This window comes from Heloderma suspectum, chromosome 6, assembly GCF_057233095.1.
Source record: "Heloderma suspectum isolate Gila_16-S chromosome 6, 16-S_ref, whole genome shotgun sequence".
Lineage (NCBI taxonomy): Eukaryota > Metazoa > Chordata > Lepidosauria > Squamata > Helodermatidae > Heloderma > Heloderma suspectum.
The window spans coordinates 88,027,989-88,053,212 of record NC_139463.1 but is presented as its reverse complement, the minus strand read 5'-3'; the positions used below and the strand labels follow the sequence as shown (position 1 = coordinate 88,053,212).

The following is a 25,224-nucleotide window of genomic DNA, read 5'->3' as shown; positions in this document are numbered from 1 at the left end:
GCTGACATTCCCCCTGCTCTGGACAAAGAGAGGTTGGATGCACCAGGTCGTATGTCCCCTGCTGCCGCTTCCCCTGTTCTGCTCCTCTAGGTGTCACAACAATGCCAGCACAGGGAAAGCACATTTTCTCCCCTATAATTATCAGCATGTCTCTGATTAACTGTCCTCCTCACTAAGCCCCAAGGGATATCTAGGGGCCTCAAGAAAACATAACAACAACACTGGGATATTTTATAAAGCCATCCTTATAAAAGCTGGGCCAAAGGGCCAGAACCAATGTCCCACAAAGGGCTGATAACATTCAGCCATGCCTGCGCTGCAGACTGGGATTCCTATAGAGATGAAATATATATTGTAGTTTGAAACATCTGCAACTACTAGGACCATCTCTACCGGGACCAGAGAGCTTTGGCTACGGGGTGGTATAGAAATATAAAATGATGATGATGATGATGATGATGATCTCCTTTCCAAAGGCTTTTTCCATTTCTCAATATTGTTTGGTGCATCAGTACAGGAGGGGATCAAAAATTCCACAGCGATATACACCCACATGAAGTAGTAACAAAACCCCCCTCAACATTCTGCAATTTAAAACTGGGGGACTGGAGTAGTTCTCCTCTTATAGAAATATAGCAGATTTTCAACAAGGTCAGCTCCAATTCAAGGCAGGTTACGAACAGGCGATTCCAAGATATCAAATTCTCTTGAGAACAAAAGTGAACTATGTGTCAAGATGGGAACTTCAGCCTGCCAAATGCTCATGTCATTGGTATGGTTGCTAGGGCTGCTCCCTCATTTTATGTGCAAGACAGACTCTGTTTATCACAGCATGAAGACTCCTTCACATAAATGCAGAGCAAGTGACCATATCACTAGTCGGCATGAATTTTATCGAAGGGGAGACCTTGTCGTTGGAGAGATTGCTTCTACGTTCTCTTTCTTCTACCCCCCTACAACTTTCAGTGAAAAGCCATCTTCAGCGTTCGTGAAGCAACTAATGTAAGGACTTCTGTATGTAACGAATTCGATCTAATGTTTGTAGGGCTTGCACACAGGAAATAAATGCAAACTTTTATTGTTCAGTCGTTCAGTCGTGTCCGACTCTTCGTGACCCCATGGACCACAGTGTGCCAGGCCTTCCTGTCCTCCGCTCTCTCCCGGAGTGTGCTCAAGTCCATATTCATTGCATCGGTGATGCTATCTAGCAATCTCATCCTCTGCCATCCCCTTCTCCTTTTGCCTTCACTCTTTCCCAGCATCAGGGTCTTTTCCAGTGACTTCTCTCTTTGCATTACGTGGCCAAAATATTTGAGCTTCAGCTTCAGTATCTGTCCTTCCAATGAGCAGTCAGGATTGATTTCCTTTAGGATGGAATGATTTGACCTCCTTGCAGTCCAGGGGACTCGTAAGAGTCTTCTCCAGCACCACAGTTCCAAGGTATCAATTCTTCGGCACTCAGCCTTCCTTATAGTCCAGCTCTCACAGCCATATGTTACTACTGGGAAAACCGTAGCTTTGATTATGCAGACCTTTGTCAGCAAGGTGATGTCTCTGCTTCTTGCTATGCTGTCTAGGTGTTCCATAGCTTTCCTCCCAAGGAGCAAGCGTCTCTTAATTTGTAGTAATGTAGTAATGGCTACAGTCACTGTCTGCGGTGATCTTGAAGCTTAAGAAAATAAAGTCTGTCACTGCTTCCATTTCTTCCTCTTCTATATGCCAGGAAGTGATGGGGCCAGATGCCATGATCTTAGTTTTTTTCCGCTTCACTCTTTCTGCGCTACTTGGAAATTCCCTCTCCTCTTCCCCATTAGTATATTGGACACCTTCCGACCTGAGGGGCTCATCTTCCGGTGTCATATCTTTTAGCCTTGTGATACGTTCCATGGGGTTTTCTTGGCAAGAATACTGGAGTGGGTTGCCATTTCCTTCTCCAGTGGAACACATTTTGTCAGAACTCTCCAGCATGACCTGTTCGTCTTGGGTGGCCCTGCACGGCATCGCTTATGGCTTCACTGAGTTACGCAAGCCCCTTCGCCACAACAAGGCAGTGATCCATGAAGGGGAAATGAAAACTATGGTGCCATAATATGCATCTCAGCATAAGGATTCCTTGCTTGCTGCACTTGCTCCTTCTTATACATAATTGTGTATGGGGACTATGAGACAGGCAATTTTATTTTTGATCCGTTTCCTAATGATGCCTAAGATGGAAAGTGCCTTTTCAACTGCAGATGCACACTGGGTCGACAGCATTTTCATCAGGCTGTCCACCACAACCCCTAGGTCTCTTTCTTAACTGTGGATCTTTATTGGGACTGTAAAGGCTCGTAGCCGATTACTGGAATTACTGAAGTAAGAGATTTTACTGTGAGTTGTGTCTTGGCTCTGGGAAGACAGGTTCCAGCAGCCTTGATGATATTAGTAATATGCTCCTCAAAATGCTCTTCTGCATATCTTATTATCTGCTTGCAACTCCTTTGCACAAGGTTGTGCTCCCTTTTACTCTCCTCATTTGGCCAAGGCTTTCATTTCCTGAAGGAAGCACTCTTTTCTTTAAGAACGCCATAGACCTCTTGGACTTCGTGTTGCATTTCCTGCCCTGAGGTATACATTCTAGCTGAGCTTCTATTATTCTGGTTTCAAGTAACCGCCAAGCAGTTTGTAGGTATTTAACCCTCTTGACACCCTTTTCAATTTCCTTTATACCAGTTCTCTCATTTTAGAGAAGTTTTCGCTTTTGAATTCAAATGTGACTATGTTGGACTTCCTTGGCAATTTCCCACTTAAATATGTATGAAATCTAGCCTCCGTCCTCCTTTGTGTGCTGTGTGTGAGTGCTAACTGGATGTATTTCAAACACATTTGGTTGGAGTTCCGTTTCCTTCCCTGGCTCACAAGTAGAAAGGATTGTGGCTGGGACCCCTTTTGCTCCCCCTGTGTCTCTCCTCATGATCTTTTTAAATGGTTGTATAATTCTACCTGAACAGACAATCACCATTTGCAGTGAACAAACCTGATGCTGACCCGCTCATAAAGAAACAGCTAATGCTTAGGAGATGATATGTCTTTGTGGGTAGTTTTTTGTTTCTTTTACTGAGAAATTGATCAGAGCTTGGGGAAACTGACACCCCTGTAGCTAACATAGACAGACATTAGATGACTGTGAAAAATGTCAGACAGCAGCAGAGAACTGTGAGGTGGCTGAAGGATGCCACTTCTCTCCCAGAGGCCCTGCTATGTGGTGGCAGAATTTCTACTTTCAAGAAATTCATTGTTGCCTCCACTCATGTCCCAGCCAACTGTATATTGTAGATAAAATGTTTTCTTTTAAAACCATGCCGTAAGTCTCCAGAGCTTTCTGATCCATAGGAAACCAAGAACAGGCAGCACTACATAGACATCCACTGTGTGGGGAAAGTGTAATTATATCTGTTTTCTTAAATGTTCAAAGGACTTAATATCTACCATTTCCACATGACTTTGGCTATGTATTCTTTGATAGGAAGACATGCAGGGTGGTGACAATGTGCATTATAGAACTGCCTGTGGCATAGACCCCTGTAGCAATGTCAGAACTGACGTATTTAAGCCAATTCCACATTAGAGTTTGCATTTGACCAAATCGTCTCCATGGATGTTAACTCAAGGTTGTTGTTGTCCTCCTCCTCCTCCTTCTTCCACGTATATCTTCTACTGTGCAAGCAGTTTAATAACTCAGTTTTGACTTTGTTTTCAGGGGTTATGCCAGGGACTGTGTTATTACAGGAAGACTTCCAGGAGCAGCAGAGAGCTAAAATACTGCCACGCAATCTTTAATACTGCTCTACACATAATTCAGGAGAGCAACCAATGCCCCATCAGAGCTAATCATGGCTATAACAAACAGTCTAAAATGCTTCAGCTATTGGTATTATTTTATTACATGGCTCGTAACTTTCATTGCAGTGTGATGAGCCAGTCTCGATGAGAACTCATCTCATCTCCCCACAATCCAAGTTTTTACTGAAGGCTTAAATAGTTTATTTTTCTGGTGTCTACAATGCAATTGTGCTAACACAGTATTTCCCTCAAAGTAATGTGTTTGTTCTAATACTTACTTCTGTTAGCGAAATAGATACTCGATTTCAGAGGTTTGAGTGCATTTGGTTCGATCGGAATTTCACCTCCCTCACTCTGCCGATGATACTTTGCCAAAGTTAAGAATGATACTTTGCCATTTGATGAATGCTTGTCTTTTTGAACATAACACAGCTTCCCCAGTCTCCTCCCCTCCCTGCCCCAGGACTTCCCCCCTTTTCCCCATCTCTGTGCTCCATTTCCGAGTGCAGAGACATAGCCAGAACTACAATGGCTACTAGGGGGAGGGGGGAACACAATTTCTGGGCTCCAAGGTTGGAGCCCTGTTTCTGATGTCAGATCACAGAAATGGAACACTCCTTTGTCCCCTAAGATGCTAACTAGGGCCATAGGATTGCTCACTAAATTAGTTAAATCCTGTTTTAAAACCTTTCCAGTTGGTGTCCAGTTCTAGTCTATATAACAGGATCATTGTAAGGATTCCTTGGACAATGTATATGAAGCAGACACAAGCACTGTAAATCACTTTACAAATGCAAACTCGTCTTTACTTGGTATTAAAGCAGCTGGCTGATCATCTCCTTTCCTAGGCAGATCCTTGGTTAACACCTTCAGATGGATGGCTGATGTTTCTTCAATGGGAGCTAATGGTTAGGAGATAATTGTGGGTTCCTCTGTGTTTTTTATTGAGAAATCCATCAGAGTGGTTTGTGAAAGTGACAGCACAGCCCTGGAGCTAACACTAGGGTGACAGACTGTGAAAAAAGTCAGGCAGGAAGAGAAAAGTGCGAAGGGTCTGAAGGATGTCACTCCTCTCCCTCAGGCCCTCATATGGGATGACAGAACTTCTACTTTCAACAAATTCTTCTTGGATCTACCTATATCCCAATGAACTGTATATTGTACATAAAATATTTTCTTATTTAAATTTCAGTTAAGTCTCTGGAGCCCTCTGATCCAGAGGAAACCAAGAACAGGAAGTACTACCTAGAAATTCATCACATATGAGGAAAAGTGGGGAAAGTGTAATAGTTCTTGTTGTTCAGTCATTAAGTCATGTCCGACTCTTCGTGACCCAAGGACCATAGCACACCAGGCCTTCCTGTCCTCCGCTCTCTCCCGGAGTGTGCTCAAGTTCATATTCATTGCATCCGTGATGCTATCTAGCCATCTCATCCTCTGCCGTCCCCTTCTCCTTTTGCCTTCAATCTTTCCCAGCATCAGGGTCTTTTCCAGGGAGTTTTCTCTTCACATTCGGTGGCCAAAAAATTTGAGCTTCAACTTCACTATCTGTCCTTCCAGTGAGCACTCAGGGTTGATTTCCTTTAGGACTGACCGATTTGACCTCCTTGCAGTCCAGGGGACACATAAGAGTCTTCTCCAGCACCACAGTTCGAAAGCATCAATTCTTTGGTGCTCAGCCTTCCTTATAGTCCAGCTCTCACAGCCATATGTTGCTACTGGGAAAACCATAGCTTTGATTATGTGGACCTTTGTCGGAAAGGTGATGTCTCTGCTTCTTACTATGCTGTCTAGGTTTGCCATAGCTTTCCTCCCAAGGAGCAAGCGTCTTTTAATTTCATGGCTACAGTCACCGTCTGCGGTGATCTTGGAGCCCAAGAAAATAAAATCTGTCACTGCTTCCATTTCTTCCCCTTCTATATGCCAGGAAGTGATGGGGCCAGATGCCATGATCTTCATTTTTTTAATGTTGAGTTTCAAACCAGCTTTTGCACTCTCCACTTTCACCCTCAACAAGAGGCTCTTGAGATCCTCTTCGCTTTCTGCCATTAGGGTGGTATCATCTGCGTATCTGAGGTTCTTGATAATTCTCCCAGCAATCTTAATTCCGAGCTGTGATTCATCCAACCCGGCATTTCTCATGATGTACTCTGCATATAAGTTAAATAAGCAGGGCTACAATATGCAGCCTTGTCGTACTCCTTTCCCAACTTTGAACCAATCGGTTGTTCCATGGCTGGTTCTTACTGTTGCTTCTTGGCCCTCGTACAGGTTTCTCAGGAGACAGGTAAGGTGGTCTGGTACTCCCATCTCTTTAAGAATTTGCCACAGTTTGTTGTGATGCACACTATCAAAGGCTTTAGCATAGTCTGCGTAATAGTACCCTCTTCTTAAAATGTCCAAAGGGCTTAATATCTACCATTTCCACATGGCTTTGGCTATGTACTATTTGACAACAGGAGATGCACAGTGCTGACAATCTGTAGTCCTTCCTGACATATAGGCCCCGTGTAGCAATGTCAAATGTCTAATATTAAGATGCTACTGGGAATTACTTTGAACAATAAAACATCCCCGATGTGAACACAGGGAAAGAAAACTGTTGACTGTCCCGAATACTGCAAATATGGTGAAAAGTATGGTGTAAGGAAAAGGAACTAACCATTATCAGTATGAAAACATGATGCTCTTTGCTTTCAGCCTGTCCTATGAATAACAAAATCTGTGGTGTTAAAATTTGAGAACATGATGCATGCTTTATTATTAAAGCTACATATCCAAATTAATACAAAGTAATATTAGCATGGTACATTGTTATAACCTAATGCATGTAATTATAATCCTTTTGTACACTGGCTTCTGTCCACACACACACACACACACACACACACCTTAACTGAAACGATCAGACATAAGACCAAAGCTATTATGTCATTTAAAACATAAATGTCATTTAAGTTTTATTTAAAAATAAAATAGGCATTAAAAAAACCTCAAATGTCTCCAATTCTCTGATAACCCAATATTCTTTACTCACTGTTGTCAGAACCATATCCAAGTACTCTATCAATCTCAAAAACCTCTTATGAGAAAACCAGATTACGTTTCCAGCTCACCTGGGTTTGGGGGCAGAGGGATACATGCCAAGACACCAGAAAGGGAGCTACTTAAAAGATGTTGACCTCACAGATTCTGTAGAGCACAGCGGGCTGTTCAGGGTTTTAGCCCTTCTTTCACATGGATATTCTATTGTGCAAGTAGATAAAACAATCAGTTGTAACTTTCTTTCGGGGGATTATACCAGGGACAATATTGTTATAGGCTGTATTCAAAGAGCATTAGAGAGCTCAAGTTATTTCAATCAATGTGCATTTCAAAACTGTGCATGAAAGAATGTGTACTTTTTAAAGATGCACACAAATATACTTTAATCAATTGCAGTAGAATGCCTGCATTCCAGAGATGCACACAACTGACGCCTACATTTAAAATACACTTCAAAAGGGGATGTCAGCCCAATTTTTTTTCCCATTCTTTCAGACATATGTTTTATGGTGCAAGTGGTTTAAATAATCAGTTTTGACCTTTTTTGGGGGTGGGGTGGTGGTGGTATGCCAGGGACTGTGTTATTACAGGAAGAATTTCAGGAGCAGCAGGGAACTAAAATAACGCCATGCAATGTTGAATTGTGCTTCTACACATAATTCAGGAGAGCTAATAAGGCCCTATCAGAGGTTAACATGGCTATAAAAAAAATCTAAAATGCTTCAGGTATTGTTATCTTTTTATGACTTGGTGTGTATCTTTCATTACAGTGTGATGTCAAAGAACTACCAGCATATCTTAGCCTTGGTTTTCGCTGTAAAGGAGATCAATGAAAATCCCACCATCCTGATTAATATCACACTTGGGTTTCGCATCCATGAGAGCTTCTACAACCCACAGATGACCTACATGGGCACCCTTAGTCTGCTTTCTACAATGCAGAGATTTCATCCCAACTACAAGTGTGATGTGCAGAACAATCTGATAGCCATCATTGGGGGAATTTACTCTCTCATCTCTCTTGAGATAAGCACAATCTTGGAGACTTACAAGGTTCCACAGGTAGGTTTGTAGACCTGAGCTGGCTTCTTCATCCCAAAATGGCAGAAATAACCCATGGTTCAACCAACAACCCATGGTTCAACAACAGCCCACACTCAATCACTGAGTGTGGATTAGCCTGTTGTGCAAACCCAGTCAGAGTTTAGGTAGAGATCTAGGGTGTGACTGTGAGAGAAAAAGGGATGGGGAAATGGCTGGCAGAGTGAGAGCGAAGAGAAGAGAAGAGGAATATGTTTTTGTTGGCTCAGAAAACTGCACTCAAATGAGTTATTTTGTGTGTTGAGACTCAGATGTCACCTTGTGCTCACAAAGGACAAGTAAAAGCCATTTATTTGTCCTTTGGGGCTAGCCAGGCCAGTGGCAGCCTTATGGCCATTGACACCCTTCCCCATAGATTTACAGGTCCAGGCAGACAAGATAGGCACTCAGTGTTCCCACAAGGCAAAAGAAGTAGTCTGTGTTTAATTGGTATTTGGATGAGAGGGAAGCCAAGGCAAAGAAAAGCAAGTGTTGACATTTGGCATCTGACCACTGTGAATCCTATAGGTGCCAGTTTCCTCTGGTGTTTGACCACTGTGCCCCAGAGAGAAGAGAAAATTAGGCAGACAGTGAGTATTTGTCAGCAGTACACATCCATGCATAGACACAAGTCCTGCTCTTCTCCTCTTCACTGCAACCATATGAAAAACCACAACCAACCTCTTTCAGGATCCCTCCAAAATCCCTCCTCTCTGAATCATCACAACACTTTTGTGTCCCCCCCCCACTCAATTAAATCATGGAAGCACACAACCCTTCCCAATTCCCCAGGTTGCTTAAGCTGGCTCCACCATCACTGCAGCTAGCTTCCACTCCCCACCCAGGTGCTGATTCAGGGTCTGCTTTGCTTTCCTGCGTCCCCATCACCTGCTGCTCTCTGAATGGTCATTTGGGAGGGGGGCTGGCACTTAGACACCAAAGACCAACCCTAGCTGCACCACAGCCCCGGAATCTAATCAGAACCATCCCTGAAACACAGAACTCTATAGCACAAAACCCAAAATGTCAAGAATGCACACCTTGTAATTTCAGTGTCTTGCATTCAGGTTTTCTACTATTTCCCCAAGGAATACTCCATGCCAAATTTAATCAGATTTTCCAAAACCAAATCTGAAAATGAATGTCTCTGTTTTCACATTCATTGTTCTCATTTCTTTTGTACATTTGTTTTACCTTAAAGTGCAATACAAATGACGATACACTCATGTCATCATTTGTTTTTGAAATGAATGCACATTTCATCCTGTGGCATACTCAGTGATGTTCATTAGCTTAGGCTGGTGAGCAAGCTACAATATCTCCCAGAGAAAAAATAGCCTGGCCACTGTTATCCATCCATTACTAACCTCTAGGATCGGATACTATAATACATGATACGTGAGACTACCTTTGAAGACTTTGCACAGTACAGATTGCAGCATCGCAGTTTCTCATTGGGACTGGGAATGGTCATGCTAAATATATCTTGCCAGTTCCTTTTCTTGTGATTATTACTTGTATTTATATTCATGAGATGCCAATCAATAAAAGAAGGCAGCAAACAATATAAAATCAAGAGAACACATAGCCAGCACAATAAAAAGCAGCACAAATGGCAACATAATACAATACAGCAGAAATGAAGAACTAAAACCCCTTAATAAATACAAAACCTCAAACCTCAGAAAGTGTCATGGGGATTAAATATCGTAGTTTAAAAGCCTGGGGAGCAGAAATGACAACAGCAAAAGTCTTAACCTGATACTGAAAGTAATACAATTTTGTTAGGAGGTGATCTTCCCTTGGGAGGGCACTACATACCCAGGTGGCATCTCCAAGAAGTTGCTCTCCCTAGTGGCCAGCCTACAAAGTTCTGGAAAAGGGGACAGGCAAACCCAGGCCTCATTGGCCATGGCTAAGCACATGAGGGAATCCGTGTTTCATGAACTCCCAAGACACCAGGCCATGAAGAGCTGCGTAGGTCAAACCAGCACTTTGGGCTCCGAGGTGAGCAGGAAACCAGAGCAGATGAGTCAGGGCTATTGTAATACATTCCAGTCACCTTCTCCTCAATAGCTACATTAACTGTCAATCTGTCTCCAGGTCCAATTAATGGTAAAAGCACTTATCTATAGAGACCTTCATGCCTTAAAGACCGAGAAGCTAAAGAACTGGGGTCTGTAACATAAGCTTGCCAAAATACTGTCTCTCTCCCTAATTTCCCTAACTGAAATTAGAAAGGGTGGGCCAGAGAGAAGAGCTTTTCTGTCAAGTCACCTGGTTTATACAATCTCCCCCGCTGTCCTGCCCTGCCCTTGCTACAGGGAGGGATACCTGGAGCCAACTCCTCTATCATTTTGGTTCCAGGTGAACATGTTTTGATTTGCCCCAGCCAGGACTGCTGGGGGCAGGGGGAGCAAAGAGGGCAGTTTGTCCTGGGCCCCCATGCAGCAGCCCCCCCCCATGTTGCACAAAATGCTAGTTTCGCCCCCTGGAGGCTAGTCCAACTTGCCCCAAAGAGGAGAGTCAACTTCAGGCTGGGTCCAACTCAGTTTTATTGTTTGCAAACAGTTCGACAAAGGAGCTCACGCTCAAAATCAGAGTCGACCCCCAGCTAGAGTTTTATTGCTTAGCTTGCATTCCTCAGCCAGCATGTTACTTTTGATTGGTTGCCAGCGGTTTGCCTAGCAACCTTATCTTAGGCTAACTGTCTGCTCATTTCAGGCATGCGCAGCTCTTTACAATGCTACACCTGCTTAAGGCACATCCAATGGCATCAGGTTACAATTCTTTACCACACCCAGACAAGAGCTATTTTATTTTATTTTATTTTATTTTAACAAAATGCAAGCTATTCACATGAGCCAAGGGAAGGAGAGCATTTTTTTAAACAAACAAACAAACAAACATGCTTGCACATCCTCAAAACATTCCTGCTGCTCCAGGGCCTTTTCCTGGCCCACAAAGGCTTTGGAGTCTGCCTGGTGCCCAGCACCATGCATGGCTGGCCCCCCTAATTGAGAGGGGAAATGCCACAAAAAATGGGGGTAGCTCAGGCTGTTGGCGTGAGCTGGCCAATTAAGATGGCCCCTTCCCTCCACAAGGGATGGGTGGTTTGGGATGATAGGGGCAGGGCTGCACAGAGGAAGGAGGCTGGCTGGCCGGCCAGTAAATGGAGTAGGTGGCTGGCTGGCCAGTAAATGGAGTAGGTGGCTGGCTGGCCAGTGAGTGGCCAATCAGAGCCACTGTGGGTGTGTTGGGGGGTCCAAGCCCAGTTGAATGGAGTGGGTGGAGTGACTGAGGCACAGTATCTGCTTTATTTCCACTCTACCCTTCTTCACGTGTAGAAAGTGGGGGGGGGGAGGTGGGAGAGAGAGAGAGACCAGACCATCACTATTCATTTTTTCATAGTTATACTGGCATGTTCTTCATTTAAAAATCTTTCCAGTCTCTGTTGTGGGTGTCTAGAAAAACCCATAGGTGGTGCTGGGTTGTAAAATGCAACAATAATCTTTGTTCCCATCTTGTTTAAACCATCTCTCTCTCTCTCTCTCTCCCCCACCCCCAACCACCTGCCCCAGTACTCAAAAACAATCTTTAAGAGGCCTCTGCTAGAAATTGCTCTAAAAAGTTACTATACTGGATAAATTGGGGTGGCGATGGGCTGGGTGATCGGAACTGGTTTTGAATTGGGGCTTTTTATGTCTTCCATTATACTTGCCTTAAGTAATTAATGGGCCTCCATTCTGTGGTGCTAGGAGTTGCTTCTCAGTCTGTTTTTACTCTTTCCCTTCTTTTGGTGGTGCAAAGTAATGCCTGAGACCATATATTTCTAACCAAGTTCTTCATGGTGTGTATTTGCTGATTTGCTGTCTTCAAAAGTTATTATTTTCAACCCTGTGATTATGTAACCATACTCAGCATGGACTTCAATTGCCTGCAGCCTCAGTTTTCCTGTGTGTGAACTGGGTTCCCCCCTCCCCCCACTTTCCTCCAGTCATAGATAAGCTGCCTTAGAACACACATTCCCGGCTAAATTCCTCCTTTTTCTGCTTGCTGGGCCACACTTCAAAAAAAAAAAAAAAAAGCCTGTGGCTATCTATCCCAAATATTCAAGGGCAACATTTCAATCATTTCTTCCTATAAAGGTCACCCATTATAACAGAACGTCTGGTCATAATCCTTACCCCACATTGGCTATTTTGAGGTGTGCCTCATGGGCCTTCTTTCAATTGTGCGCATTTTCGCTCTGAAGCCAGTTAGTGTAATGGCTCTTGCACTCTTGACTGTGCATAACATTACAGCGGTGCAGGGCATAGTATTTTATGTTTTGTTCTGAACAGAACTATCAGCTCATGTTGTTTTGTATTAATATTTCATTCTGTTCCAGGCTTCTGACAAAAACAAGTTGAGGAAGCGGCTCAGAAGTTGGCTCTGGAATACTTCCCAGACAGTGGTTACTATGCATCTGAAAGCTCTGTTCATATAGTTCTTCTAGGAGTAGTGACTGGAGGATAGTGGTGGCTATAAGGGGAGGAGGAGGCCATTAACCTTTTCTTCCAGCAATTTTAACTAAGTGAAAATAGCACTTTAAAAAAAAATGACCCAAAATTCTTTTAAAATTGTCAATTTGTAAGAGATATGCAACATATATTAAACATGAACATTATCAGCCCAATAATGGAAGGGACACTGCTCTCCACCCCAATTTAACTTTAGGTCTAAAATATTTTTAATTACCTATTGAGGAAAGATTAAATGCACTAATAATTAGTTACTAGGTACAACTATTTTTATATTTTCTTTTTAATTATGTAGGGTGTGTGTGTGTGTGTGTGTATGTATATATATATATATATATATATATATATATATATATATATATATACACACATACATATATATATGCATGCTACAGGTGTCTGAGAAGATAGATAGATAGATAGATAGATAGATAGATAGATAGATAGATAGATAGATAGATGCTATAGTTGTTTGAGAAGCTGGGAATTTTTAAAGGTATTTATGGTCATTCAAGTATATATATATTTTCAAAATGATTGTAATTTTGGTGTGTGACAGCCCCCCCCTTCAATTCCTTTGCCTCAGGCCCCCAGATTCCTCTGGGTGGCCCTGGTCCAAGCATTCCAGCAGGACTGATGCAAGGTAGAGGCGACGCCACTCCCTTTCCCTGTACCGTGTCCCCCTTCCCTTTGCCACCACTGTGTTGGGTCTATGGGTCACTTGCAGGAGTTCACGCAGATCTTGCAGGAGCTCAGCTGGGTCTCACAAGAGTTCCGTGGGGGCAGAAATGGGGGTGGGGACTGGGGAGAGCAGTGGAGTGGTGCAAATTCCCGCTATTCCCACTCCATCCCTGATAGAGATGTCACACCCTGCTTCATGGGTGAGCCAGCCCTGCATTCCAGAATGGAATGTGAATTGTCTAGCTAAACAGGTTTGGTCCACTCCATTGAATTGTTTCTCTGCTGGTCTAGTTTGCGATCATTCTTATTGTCATTTTATACTGATGTTCTTACTTTTTTTCTTGTAGGTTACTGCCCATTGACATTAAGGGAAGGGCATCTTAGAAATCTTCTCAAGATACAAATAATTGAATAAATATGATTCTATAAATGCTGCTCTATGAATACATTTTGTAAAAAAAAGCACTGTACATTCAACGAGCATGTCAGGGAAGAAGATTTACATGAGCCATTTCTATGACCTTCTAGCCCACATTTTTCCATGAAGCTTTTTATCCATATGTTTTCAGCTCACTTCTGGCCCTTTCTCCCTAGCACGGAGTGACAAATCACGATTCCATTCTTAATACCAGATAGTCCCAAATGAAGCTCATCATTATATTGGGATTGCCCAGTTACTTGTCCATCCATAAAATACATCTGCCTTCTCTTTCAGCTCACTACTGGACCTTTTTCCCCAGCATGGGGTGACAAATCTCTATTCTGGTATTTATACCAGATGGTCCCAAACGATGCTCATCAGTACCGAGGGATTGTCCAGTTACTTGTGCAATTCAACTGGACATGGATCGGGCTCTTTACTGTGGATAATATCCATGGAGAACGCCGTTTGCAGAAATTACTGCCAATGCTGTCACAGGGAGGCATCTGTGTTGCCTTTATAGAAAAATTCCAAGACTTCGAAAAACGTGGTGAAAAGGCAGGGTTGTTGTATAATGAATGGGGAGAAAATTCAGCTTTCATGGAAACCAAAGCCAATGTGTTTCTTGCTGATACCGCAAATACATCTATATTTAAAATAAGCTTGTTCCTTCAGAGGGCTGTGCTGGACTCACCTATAAATAAGGTATGGGTTATGACCACATATTGGGATTTCACAGAAAGCACTGCGTTAAGACATCATGACATACAGTCCCTCCATGGCATGCTATCCTTTGCAATTCACTCAAAGGAACCGTTAGGATTCAGGCAATTTCTTCAGGGTGTAAATCCTTCCTGGGCCAAAGAAGATGGCTTTATGAAGGTATTCTGGGAGAAGACCTTCAACTGTTCATTGAAAAGACCCTCTGAGAGTGGAGTATACCAGAAAGACTGCAGTGGAGAGGAGAAACTGGAGAGCCTTCCTGGAACTTTGTTTGAAATGGGTATGACTGGTTACAGCTACAATGTGTACAATGCAGCCCTTGCTGTGGCACATGCTGTACATTCCATGCATGTCTTAAGAACCAAACAAAAATTACGGGTGTCTGGAAGAAAGCTGGAGCCCTGGAACGTGCTGGCATGGCAGGTATTTTCAATCAAGAGCACATCCCGTATTTGGGGGGGATAGGGAGGTGTCTGTGGAGATGGTAAGCCTGTACCAGTGCCAGATGTATTCTGTCCTCTATACATTAAAAGCCACAAAAGCTACATGTGTACCTCTTCCCAGCTTCTCAATGGAGCCTTTCTTAAAGGCACAGTATATGAGTTATTAGGGTTAAGGGTTAGGGGAAAGAGAGATCATGTTACTCATTATCTCCTCTCAGAGAAAAGGTAATATCCTAAACCACACAAAAACCACCAAACGGTATAGGTTATAGGAAAGTGTGTGCGTGTGTGTGTGTGTCTGTGTCTGTGTTAAACATCAATTCTAATATAAAATTTAAAAACCAAAGTTTTTATAAAATATTACAAATAGATTAAAGAGATCTATGAACTCATATGGGATAGGGGCATTACAAAATTTGTATAGCCTGGTATAGATACCAATTATAATAACAGGTATGTAGGGTATACTTGAGGACTGTTTATATATGTTTTTAACCTTGTTTGTAATATTTTATTTAAACTTTGTTTTTATTTTTATATTAGAGTTGTCTGCATATTTAACACACCTGTATGTGTGTTGTATGTGTGTGTATACACACACACACACACACACACATCCTATAACCTATACTGTTTGGTGACTCATCCCTCTCCTCTCCATTTCATGAGTAACTTATTTTTCTGGAGGATCACAAAACAGAATGGAGAAGGAGGACATGCCTCAACCCCCAGTTACCCAAAATGGTCTGCCACAAATCTCTTTTTTCTACATAGTTAGGAACTGGGGCAGAAAACCCCAGTTTCCCTCAAAGGAAAGAGTTTGCATCTGTCCAGCCACAGAACTTAAAGCATTTAGGAAGCAGGAGCAAAACATATCCAAAATAAGCTCCACATATCTAAGATAGCTACTTGTCAATGTAATTGTGAAAATACTTGGTTGTCCATTAGTATCTTTTCCTCTTTGAATTTAGCTCCATCCCTTTCTAAGGAGCATCTTATTCAACAACAGTGCAGGAGAGACAATACAGTTCGATGAAAATGGAGATACAGTCACAGGATTTGATGTTACAAACTGGATGATTTTCCCCAATCAGTCTTTTGTGAGAGTTAAAGTGGGAATGTTCAATCCAGTAGCCCCTCCTGGAAAAAGGTTAACAGTCCATGATAAAAGCATTGTGTGGCCCAGGATGTTCGACCAGGTGAGACAGAAGAAAGCATGCAGGATGGAGCACGAATTGTTTGTTTAAACTTATTTGACATCATCTGTCATGTTCAACATACATAGGTGGGGCACAACAATAGAACTACAAAGGAATTAAAGTGGTGTGGGAGTTCCCCTTTAGCTTATGCACACACAGAGAGAAGTTCCACCAGTATAAGCCTCAAAATTGTGTTGCTTATACCAGTGACACCAGTTCAGCTGGAAACCAAGCATCTGTATTCTTCCTTATGAGTAGGGATGCATGACAGTCTTACCTGGCTCCGTTCCGGGGCATCCATGGTGGGGGGGAGGCACTCCGTCCCTTCCCCCAGAATCCTCCCCAGCCGGCTCCACTCCACAGTGGCTCCACAGAGCCGCCGGTCGGGGCCGGCCGCAGCTGGAGTTCTGGCCGCGGCCAGGCTGCTGCGGCTGCAAATGGCAGCCGTCGTAGCGGCTGCCATTTGCATCCTTGCAGTAAGCCATGATAGGCATAGCATAAGTATTTACGTAACCTATCGTGGCAAAAGGCAGGGACACAACTGGCAAAGAGGAGTGGCGCAAATGGGGTAGCGACCGCCATGTGCGCCCATGCTCTTTACCGTGATAGGCTACGTAAATACTATGTAAATACTACGTCAACAAAGCCAGCCATGCAAATGGTAGCCACAGCAGCCCGGCAGTGGCCGGGAGACCAGCCAGAGCCGCTGCTGCCGCTGCCGCCACCACCACTGCTGCCAGGTAAGCTCCATCCCAAAGGGATTCCATGGGGTGGCAGGAGGGGAAGCTGTTCCGCCATGGATTCCAGGGGACTGGAGTCTAAAGAATCCAGCCTCACTGAAGTCCGTGGCGGAATTCTCTGACATCCCTACTTATGAGGTCTACAATTGCACAGACATTCAAATCAATCTGAAAAAGTTGCCACTGGTACAGCCTGTTAAATAGTACTTAAGGTACATTTTAGGGATGTACGAAACCACGTATCTGTTTCGTCCAGGGCATCTGCAGTGGGGGGTAGGTGTGACATCCCTCCCCCCAAAATCCTCCCAGGCTGGCTTTGGCTTACGATGACTCCGTGGAGCCGCCAGCCGGGTGCATCCGCAGCCAGGCATCCAGCTGCGGCAGGTCTGTGGACACAAATGGTGACCGGTGTAGCGGCTGCCATTTGCATCCCTTCTCTGAGCCGTGATAGGCTACGTAAATATTTACGTATATATCACGTAATATATCACAGCTCATACTGGGGACGCAAATGGCATAGCAGCCGCCATTTGCATCCCTGCTTTTGCCGTGATAGGCTACGTAAATATTTACGTAGCCTATCACGGCTCAGAGGAGGGACACAGATGGCGTAGCAGGCACGATTTGTGTCCCTGCTCTGAGCAATGATAGGCTACATAGATACTTACGTAGCCTATCACGGCTTGGCAGGGACGCAAATGGCGGCCGGCGTAGCGGCTGCCATTTGTGGCCGCAGCCTGGCACCGACCGAAGCCTAACGGCAGCCGGACATCCGGCTGCTGGGCAGCAGGGACACAAATGGCGGTGGCATAGCCGCTGCTGTTTGCGTCTCTGTACTTAACCATGATAGGCTACATAAATATTTACGTAGCCTATCACGTCAAAGTAAAAAAAAACGCATACGCAAATGGTGGTGGCTACGGCGGCCGCCATTTGTGTTCACTATTTTTCACCATTCTAGCCTACGTAAATATTTTAAATACGTAAATATTTACGTAGCCTATCACGGCTCAGAGGAGGGACACAAATGGCGTAGCAGCCATGATTTGTGTCCCTGCTCTGAGCCATGATAGGCTACATAGATACTTGCATAGCCTATCACGGCTTGGCAGGGACGCAAATGGCGGCTGGCGTAGCGGCTGCCATTTGTGGCCGCAGCCTAGCAGCGACCGAAGCCGCTGCTGCCACCGCCGCCACTGGAGCCGCAGCCAGGTAGGCTCCATTCCGGGGGGATTCCATGTGGTGGTGGGGCGGGTTGCTCCCTTCCGCCATGGATTCTAGGGGGGGCAAATTCACTAGAATCCATGGCAGAATTCTCCTACACCTTAAGTAGTGCTTCAGATGAGCACGTTTATACTTTTTTCTCCAATTCCAGCATGGCTTATCATAAGGGATGTACAAAAGTCACCGTTTCGCCGATCTGCTTCGCGGTGGGGGGGAGGCACGCTGTCCCTCCCCCCAGAATCCTTGATGGGGGGGAGATGCTCCATCCCTCCCCCCAGAATCCTGCTTGGCCGGCTCTGCTCCTTGGGGATTCTGCGGATCTGCCGGTCAGCTCTAACGGCAGCCGGACATCTGGCTGCTGGGCAGCAGGGACACAAATGGCGGTGGCCATAGCCGCCGCTGTTTGCGTCCCTGTACTTAACTGTGATAGGCTACGTAAATGTTTACGTAGCCTATCACATCAAAGTAAAAAAAAAGCATATGCAAATGGCGGTGGCTACGGCGGCCACCATTTGCGTTCACTATTTTTCACCGTTCTAGCCTACGTAAATATTTACATAGGCTAGAATGGCTAAAAATAGCGAACGCCAATGGTGGCTGCCATAGCCGCTGCCATTTGCATTCGCTGCGCCCAGCTGCAGCCAGCCAGGAGACCAGCCGCCCCGCCCCTGCCTCCGCCACCACCGCAACTGCTGCCCCCGCCGCTGCACCCGCCACCGCCACACCTGCTGCTGCACCTGCTGCCACCACCACTGCACCTTCCACTGCCGCACCTTCCACTGCTGCACCTTCCACCGCCTCCCCTGTCGCCTCTGCCCCTGCTGCCCCCACCACAGTCCCTGCCACCCCCGCCGCCACACCTTCCACCACCACTGCTGCGGTGCCGCCACTGCCGCACCGCCACCGAAGCTGCCGTTGCATCTGCCACAGGTAAGCTTCATCCCGGGGGGTTCCGCAGGGTGGGCAGGGGGGTGGGAGGCTGTTCTGCCACGGATTCCGGGGGGCCGAATGCCACTGCATTTGGCCTCACTGGAACCCGTGGCAGAATTCTCTGCCATCCCTACTTATCATACATTTCTTTCAAATTTTGGTGAAAATTCCAGATGTACCTTATTCTTGCTTGTTGAGGAGGTATGCCTTTCACTGGTTTGGCGATGCTCTGAGCAGTTGTTCAAAAAATATTAAGTTTTTTTCTGTCCCATTATAGACAATGGTGTCAAGTGCTGGCAAAGCTATGTCATGCATGCTCAGTGTCATCCTGAACCTAGAATGCTGAAAGTAGCTCAGTGTTGTGAAATGGTTTTGCAAGGAAATCGATGGCTGTCAAGAAGGATGGCCTGTTTTCCATCATGAGATTTGGCCATGTTGTCCTGTCTAATGCAATCACCTGGGATAGTACTATATGTTATCTAGAGGCAGCTCAGCCCTTTTCTCAGGGCCAGGCGCCATCCCTGTTAATTGGGGAGTGACAACAACTGGGTTTGGTGGGGAGTTCCAGCCTCTTGGACGCAAGGGCCATCCAGCCAGGGGATGAGCCAGTGCTTGGCTAAAGGAAAATCTGCCCTGGGTTGCCAGGGCTGGGCTTTAAAAGGGGGCTTAGGCAGAGGCATGGTGTCTCCCTTCGTCCTGCTGGTTCCGGACCTCCTGACAGCTGGGTGCTATCCTGGGAGAGCCATACTTAGGTATGTTAAGGATATGCCAGACAGCTTTATGCTTTCATTTGGGTGTGCATTGATAAGGCTCTCTGTGTATGTTTAATCAATTTGGCCCTGTATGCTCTTCTGCAACTTGCTACTTCCATTCCTCCCCTTCCCTCTACCCCTTTATTTTTACCTTCATAAACCTTTATCCAACCTTTAGCTGGTGTGATTTTCTCATGCTAGGGATCCTAGCATGAGGGGTGCTTAGGGGAGTTTAAAACTGTGCTCCCCCCTGCTGTGGTTGCAATCTGAATCAGGCCACCTGGACTCCACTTTACATTGCCAAAAAGGAATGTGCTTACATAGAGTTTTTCTGACCTTTGTGTAGGGATGTACGAAAGTCACTTACCGTTTCGCAGATCTGCTTCACGGTGGGGGGGAGGCGCTCCATCCCTCCCCCCAGAATCCTCGACGGGGGGGGGGGAGGCGCGCCGTCCCTCCCCCCAGAGTCCTGCCTGGCCGGCTCTGCTCCACAGGGATTCCGCAGAGCCGCTGGCCAGCTCCGCCCGCAGCCAGACATCCGGCCTCTGGGCAGCAGGGACACAAATGGTGGCTGCCGTAGCCACCGCCGTTCGCATCCCTGTATTTAACCATGATAGGCTATGTAAGTATTTATGTAGCCTATCACGGTAAAAAAAAAAAAAAAAACGCATACGAAAATGGCGGCTGCTACGGGGGCCGCCATTTGCTTTCCTTATTTTTCGCCGTTTTAGTCTACGTAAATATTTTTGTAGTCTACTACGGCAAAAAAAAAAAGGGGGAATGAAAATAGCATAGTGGGCACTACTTGCGTTCCTTTCTGATTCGCCGTTTTGGTCTACATACATATTTATGTAGACTAAAACGGCGAAAAATAAGGAACGCAAATGGCAGCCACCGTTGCCGCTGCCATTTGCGTATGCTGTTTTTATTTTGTTTTTTAACCCAGACATGATAGGCTACGCAAGTCTTTACGTAGCCTATCATGTCTAGGTAAAAAAGAAGAAGATAAGACCGCAAATGGCAGCTGCGGCAGCCGGTCGGAAGACCAGCCGCCACTGCCGCTGCCGCCGAAGCCGCCTCTGAGTCTCTGCCATTCCAAACATCCGCCCCAGGTAATTTTCATCCCGAGGGGGATCCGCAGGGGGCGAGGGGGTGTCAGGCTCTTCCACCATGGATTTCAGGGGGGCCGAATGCCAGTGCATTCGGCCTCACTGAAATCCGTGGCGAAATTCTCCGCCATCCCTATTGGGCAGAGAGCTTACATTGGGCAGAGAGCTTACATATGAGCCCATGTACCCCTGCCCACATCAGGCCTACACACCATCATGTAAAGCAGGAAGACGGCTTCAGATTCAAACAGATGGCTTCTAATTCCTCTAATAACTCCATATACATTTTGTCAAAACCCACCCACCTCTCTCACTCTCTCTCTCTCACACACACACACAGACAACAACACTTTTCAAGCTCAGGCTTCCTTAAAGAACCTTTAAATATTAACCCGCGAAGGCTCTCTCCTTCCTTGTACTGCTGATGCATGTGCGCTGTCATAACTATATATGTGCCATTATCACTTTGTCACTTGCAAATCATAGGTTGTTTTGTGCAGGTTCTGTTGGCTTTTTTAAAAAATAATCAAAATAGAGATAGGGTGGCAAAACAGGGAGGTCACACATAGACTCAGCCACAACAGTCATGACTCTATTTGCATCTAAGTCTATGGGCACATCCTGCCGATCGCCATTTTTTATTTTTATTTTTAAAGAAAAGACATGGCAATCGGCAGTGACAGAGAGGAGGAGAATGGCTCTGGCTGGCAAGAAGCAGCTGAGTACTGTTCCACCTCCAGTCCTCCTGGAGCAGAAGTAAGTGGTCCCGATCCGCAGATAATTTCTCTGACATCCCTAATTTTGACTGTGATTTAAATACTTTTGTATGTCATCTGCTTAGAGATTTTATTATATCAAGTGGTATACAAGTATTATCAATCAATCAGTAAAATATACCCCATTTGGAACACCATGTTTCTTTATATGCAAAAGAGAAATGGCAACTATCAAAATCTATTTTTCTCAATCCTAACCATTCTGCACTGATGTTTCTGTTTTGTTAGGTGCTGCCCATTTCTGCATGTAATGACAACTGCCATCCTGGTTACATCAGGAAAAAGAAGGAAGGGGAGCCTTTTTGCTGTTATGATTGTGCCCCATGTCCTCAAGGGAAGATTTCTAATCAGAACGGTAGGAGTCAAGCATGCTACATATCATATCATATCATATCATATCATATCCAGCAAAACAGATATAATGAAAATGAGCATGTCCTTTGGTCTGGAAGGTGTAGGAACAAATTACTGGCCCTTGATTATCAGGCTATAGATACAACACTTCTTACAGAAGGATGGAAACCTCTCTATTTTATGCAGGCCTAGTTATGCTTGGTCACACATTTTGAAAGTACTAGTTCCCCTCTACTCAGCACTGGTTAGGCCTCATCTGGAGTACTGTATTCCATTCTGGGTGCCACACTTTAAGAAGGATGCAGACAAACTGGAGAGGGTTCAGAGAAGGACAACAAAGAAATCAGGGGACTAGAAAGAAAGCCCTGAGGAGAGATTGAAAGAACTAGGCATGTTTAGCCTCGAGAAGAGAAGACTAAGGGGAGATGTGATAGAGCTCTTCAAGTCCTTGAAAGGTTGTCACAGAGAGAGAGGGCAGGATCTCTTCCCAACCATCCCAGAGTGCAGGCCATGGAAGAATGGGCTGAAGTGACAGGAAACCAGATTCTGGCTGAACATCAGGAAAATGTCCTGACTGTTAGAGCAATGAGACAATGGAACCAATTACCTAGGGAGGTAGTGGGGTCTCCCACACTGGAGACATTCAAGATGGAGCTGGACAGCCATCTATCAGGGATGCTTTGACTTAGATTCCTGCATTGAGCAGGGGGTTGGACTCGACGGTCTTATAGGCCCCTTCCAACCCCACTATTCTATGATTTAATGAAAGAAGAAAGAAGTATTTATAAGCAGCTGCTGACAAAGAACATGGTAATGTGTCATCAAATAAAGTTGCATGCTTTGGACCATGATAGCTCTGTTTCTGAATCTATGTCAGTCACAAAATTCTAACTTCTCTATGTTTAAATGTTTTCTCAAACAAGAAAGAAAGAAAAAAAGAAAGCATTCTATATTGAAAGCTAGATGCCAGTAAGAATGAATATAGTGTCTGTGAAAATTTTACAATATACAGTTCTAATGGAAGGATGATAGACAGACAGAAAGACAGACAGACAGATCATTCTACGTTTGTGAGGAGCTCGACTGGAGAAGATTCATGGGGCCAGAATGACTAAAAATGTTCCATAATAGTCAGTGGCAAAGTTTCCAGGCCCATCTTCTGTTATGGAATTTAAAGAAAATCCACGGAGTTGGTTGGAGAAGGTAACTTATCCATATTCACCCCCTCTAGCGAGAAGGAGTGGCCACCATTTGCCTCCAGCTAAGCTGCTGTGATAGGCTACATAAGTATTTATGTAGCCTATCATGACAAGGCAAAAAAAAAAAAAAAAGTAGGCAAATGGCAGCGGCTACAATGGCCACCATTTGTGTTCCCTATTTTTAGCCATTTTAGCCCACATAAATATTTACGTAGGCTATTACAGTGAGAAAAAGGGGAACGCAAGTAGCATAGTGGGCACTATTTGGGTTCCATGTTTTTCCCACCGTTAATACCTTATGTAAATATTTATGTAGGCTAAAACAGCGGGGGAAAAAGGAATGCAAATGACGCCCACTACGCTATTTGCGTTCCCCTTTCTTCGCCATAATAGCCTACGTAAATCATTGCGTACGCTGTTGTTGTTGTTGTTTTGGCTTGCCGTGATAGGCTATGTAAATACTTACGTAGCCTATCACGGCTATGATGAAGAAGCGAATGGCTGCCGCAAGATAAGCAACGCGGACGGCAAGGTAATGTGGACGGCAGCAGGTAAGTGCTCCATTTCGCATGCCTTTCGTGGGTTGGGGGGCGGAGGCTTCATTCCGCCACGGATTTCGGGGGTTCGAATGCAGTGGCATTTGGCTTCACTGAGATCCATGGCAGAATTCTCTGACATCCCTACCAAGTTCTCTCTCATCTTAAAGGCTTATTATGTTATATATATATCTTTGCTTTCTAGATATGGATTAATGCCGATGGATGTGGGCAATGCTGTCTGATGAGGATAGGGTCTTTGAACTATGCTACATTGTTGCTTTAAGGTCTCTGCCATCTTAATAGATGGCAGCTCTCTATCACTGATATAAAAGCACTGCTTTTTCTTTCCAGATATGGATTACTGCATTGAATGTTCAGGACTTCACTATTCCAATCTAGAACAAAATCAATGCATTCCCAAGGTTATAAGCTATCTCTCCTATCAGGAACCCTTGGGGATCACTTTGGCTTTGACTGCTGTTGCTCTTGCTCTGACCACAGGTTTGGTCCTTGGAACCTTTGTGAAGCACCAGGACACTCCCATCGTAAGAGCCAACAACCGGAGCGTCACCTACATCCTGCTCGTCTCCCTCCTTCTTTGCTTTCTCTGCTCATTACTGTTCATTGGAGAGCCAAAGCAGATTGCCTGCCTCCTCCGACAAATAGCTTTTGGCATCATCTTCTCGGTTGCTCTTTCTGCTCTTTTGGCAAAAACCATCACTGTGGTTCTGGCTTTTATGGCTACCAAACCAGGATCCAGAATGAGGAAATGGATCGGAAAAAGGGTTGCAAATTTGATAATCAGTTCCTGCTCCTTTATTCAAGTAGGAATTTGCATAATTTGGCTAAGTGCATTTCCTCCATTCCCAGATATGGACAGTCATTCACTGAACAGAGAAATTATAGCAGAATGTAATGAAGGTTCTACCATCATGTTCTACTCTGTCGTGGGCTACATGGGCTTTCTGGCCGTTGTCAGCTTCACAGTAGCTTTCTCAGCCAGGAAGTTGCCAGACAGTTTCAATGAGGCCAAATTTATCACTTTCAGCATGTTGGTCTTTTGTAGTGTTTGGCTCTCCTTTGTTCCAGCCTATCTGAGCACCAAAGGGAAATATTTAGTTGCTGTGGAGATCTTCTCTATCCTAACTTCCAGTGCTGGCTTACTTTCTTGCATCTTTTTTCCCAAATGCTACATCCTTTTGTTCAGGCCTGATCTGAACATCAGAGGGCAAATAACCAGGGCAAAATGAATGTGAAAGACAGTGAAAGACTGTCAAAATCAGTAGTTTCCCCTCAAAATGTGTGTATTAAATAGGGATGTACGAAAGGGACTTACCTGGTCCCGCAGCTTGCTTCGCAGTGGGGGGAAGGCGCTTCGGTTCTCCCCCCAAAGTTCAGGCCAGGGGGGGAGGCGCCCCGCCTCACCCGGCCAAAATTCAGGCTGGGGAGAAGCACCCCGTCTCCCCGGCCACGAAAGAATAAGTGAAAAAAAAACAACCCGTGATAGGCTACGTAACGATTTACGCATCCTATCACGGCTAGATTTCCAAAGTCAGCCATGATAGGTTATGTAAATCGTTACATAGCCTATCACGGGTGACTTTGAAAAAAAAAAAGGCACATACGCAAATGGCGGCGCCCCATGGGCGCCGCCATTTGCCTTC

The 25,224-nt window shown here is 44.9% G+C and overlaps 1 protein-coding gene across 1 annotated transcript; it reads left to right on the top strand.

The window, feature by feature from the left end:
• The first annotated feature begins 832 nt into the window (after nucleotides 1-832).
• Nucleotides 833-24,810, top strand: LOC146341742 (vomeronasal type-2 receptor 26-like). The gene is made up of 8 exons (XM_084807643.1): nucleotides 833-1,002; nucleotides 7,638-7,929; nucleotides 9,736-9,954; nucleotides 13,198-13,351; nucleotides 14,438-14,718; nucleotides 15,710-15,937; nucleotides 21,697-21,823; nucleotides 23,912-24,810. Exons 1-8 carry the CDS (start codon nucleotides 833-835, stop codon nucleotides 24,808-24,810), a joined length of 2,370 nt encoding a protein of 789 aa, XP_084663769.1.
• The last annotated feature ends 414 nt before the right edge of the window (nucleotides 24,811-25,224 follow it).

What these genes read in the sequence shown, in the direction of transcription:
- LOC146341742 (XM_084807643.1), top strand. Translation starts at nt 833, where the DNA reads ATGAAGACTCCTTCACATAAATGCAGAGCAAGTGACCATATCACTAGT. An exon ending in CCAGCACTTTGGGCTCCGAG is followed by an intron (nt 9,955 to 13,197) that starts GTGAGCAGGAAA and finishes GGTCACTTGCAG; the next exon opens with GAGTTCACGCAGATCTTGCA. An exon ending in GGAACGTGCTGGCATGGCAG is followed by an intron (nt 14,719 to 15,709) that starts GTATTTTCAATC and finishes CTTTGAATTTAG; the next exon opens with CTCCATCCCTTTCTAAGGAG.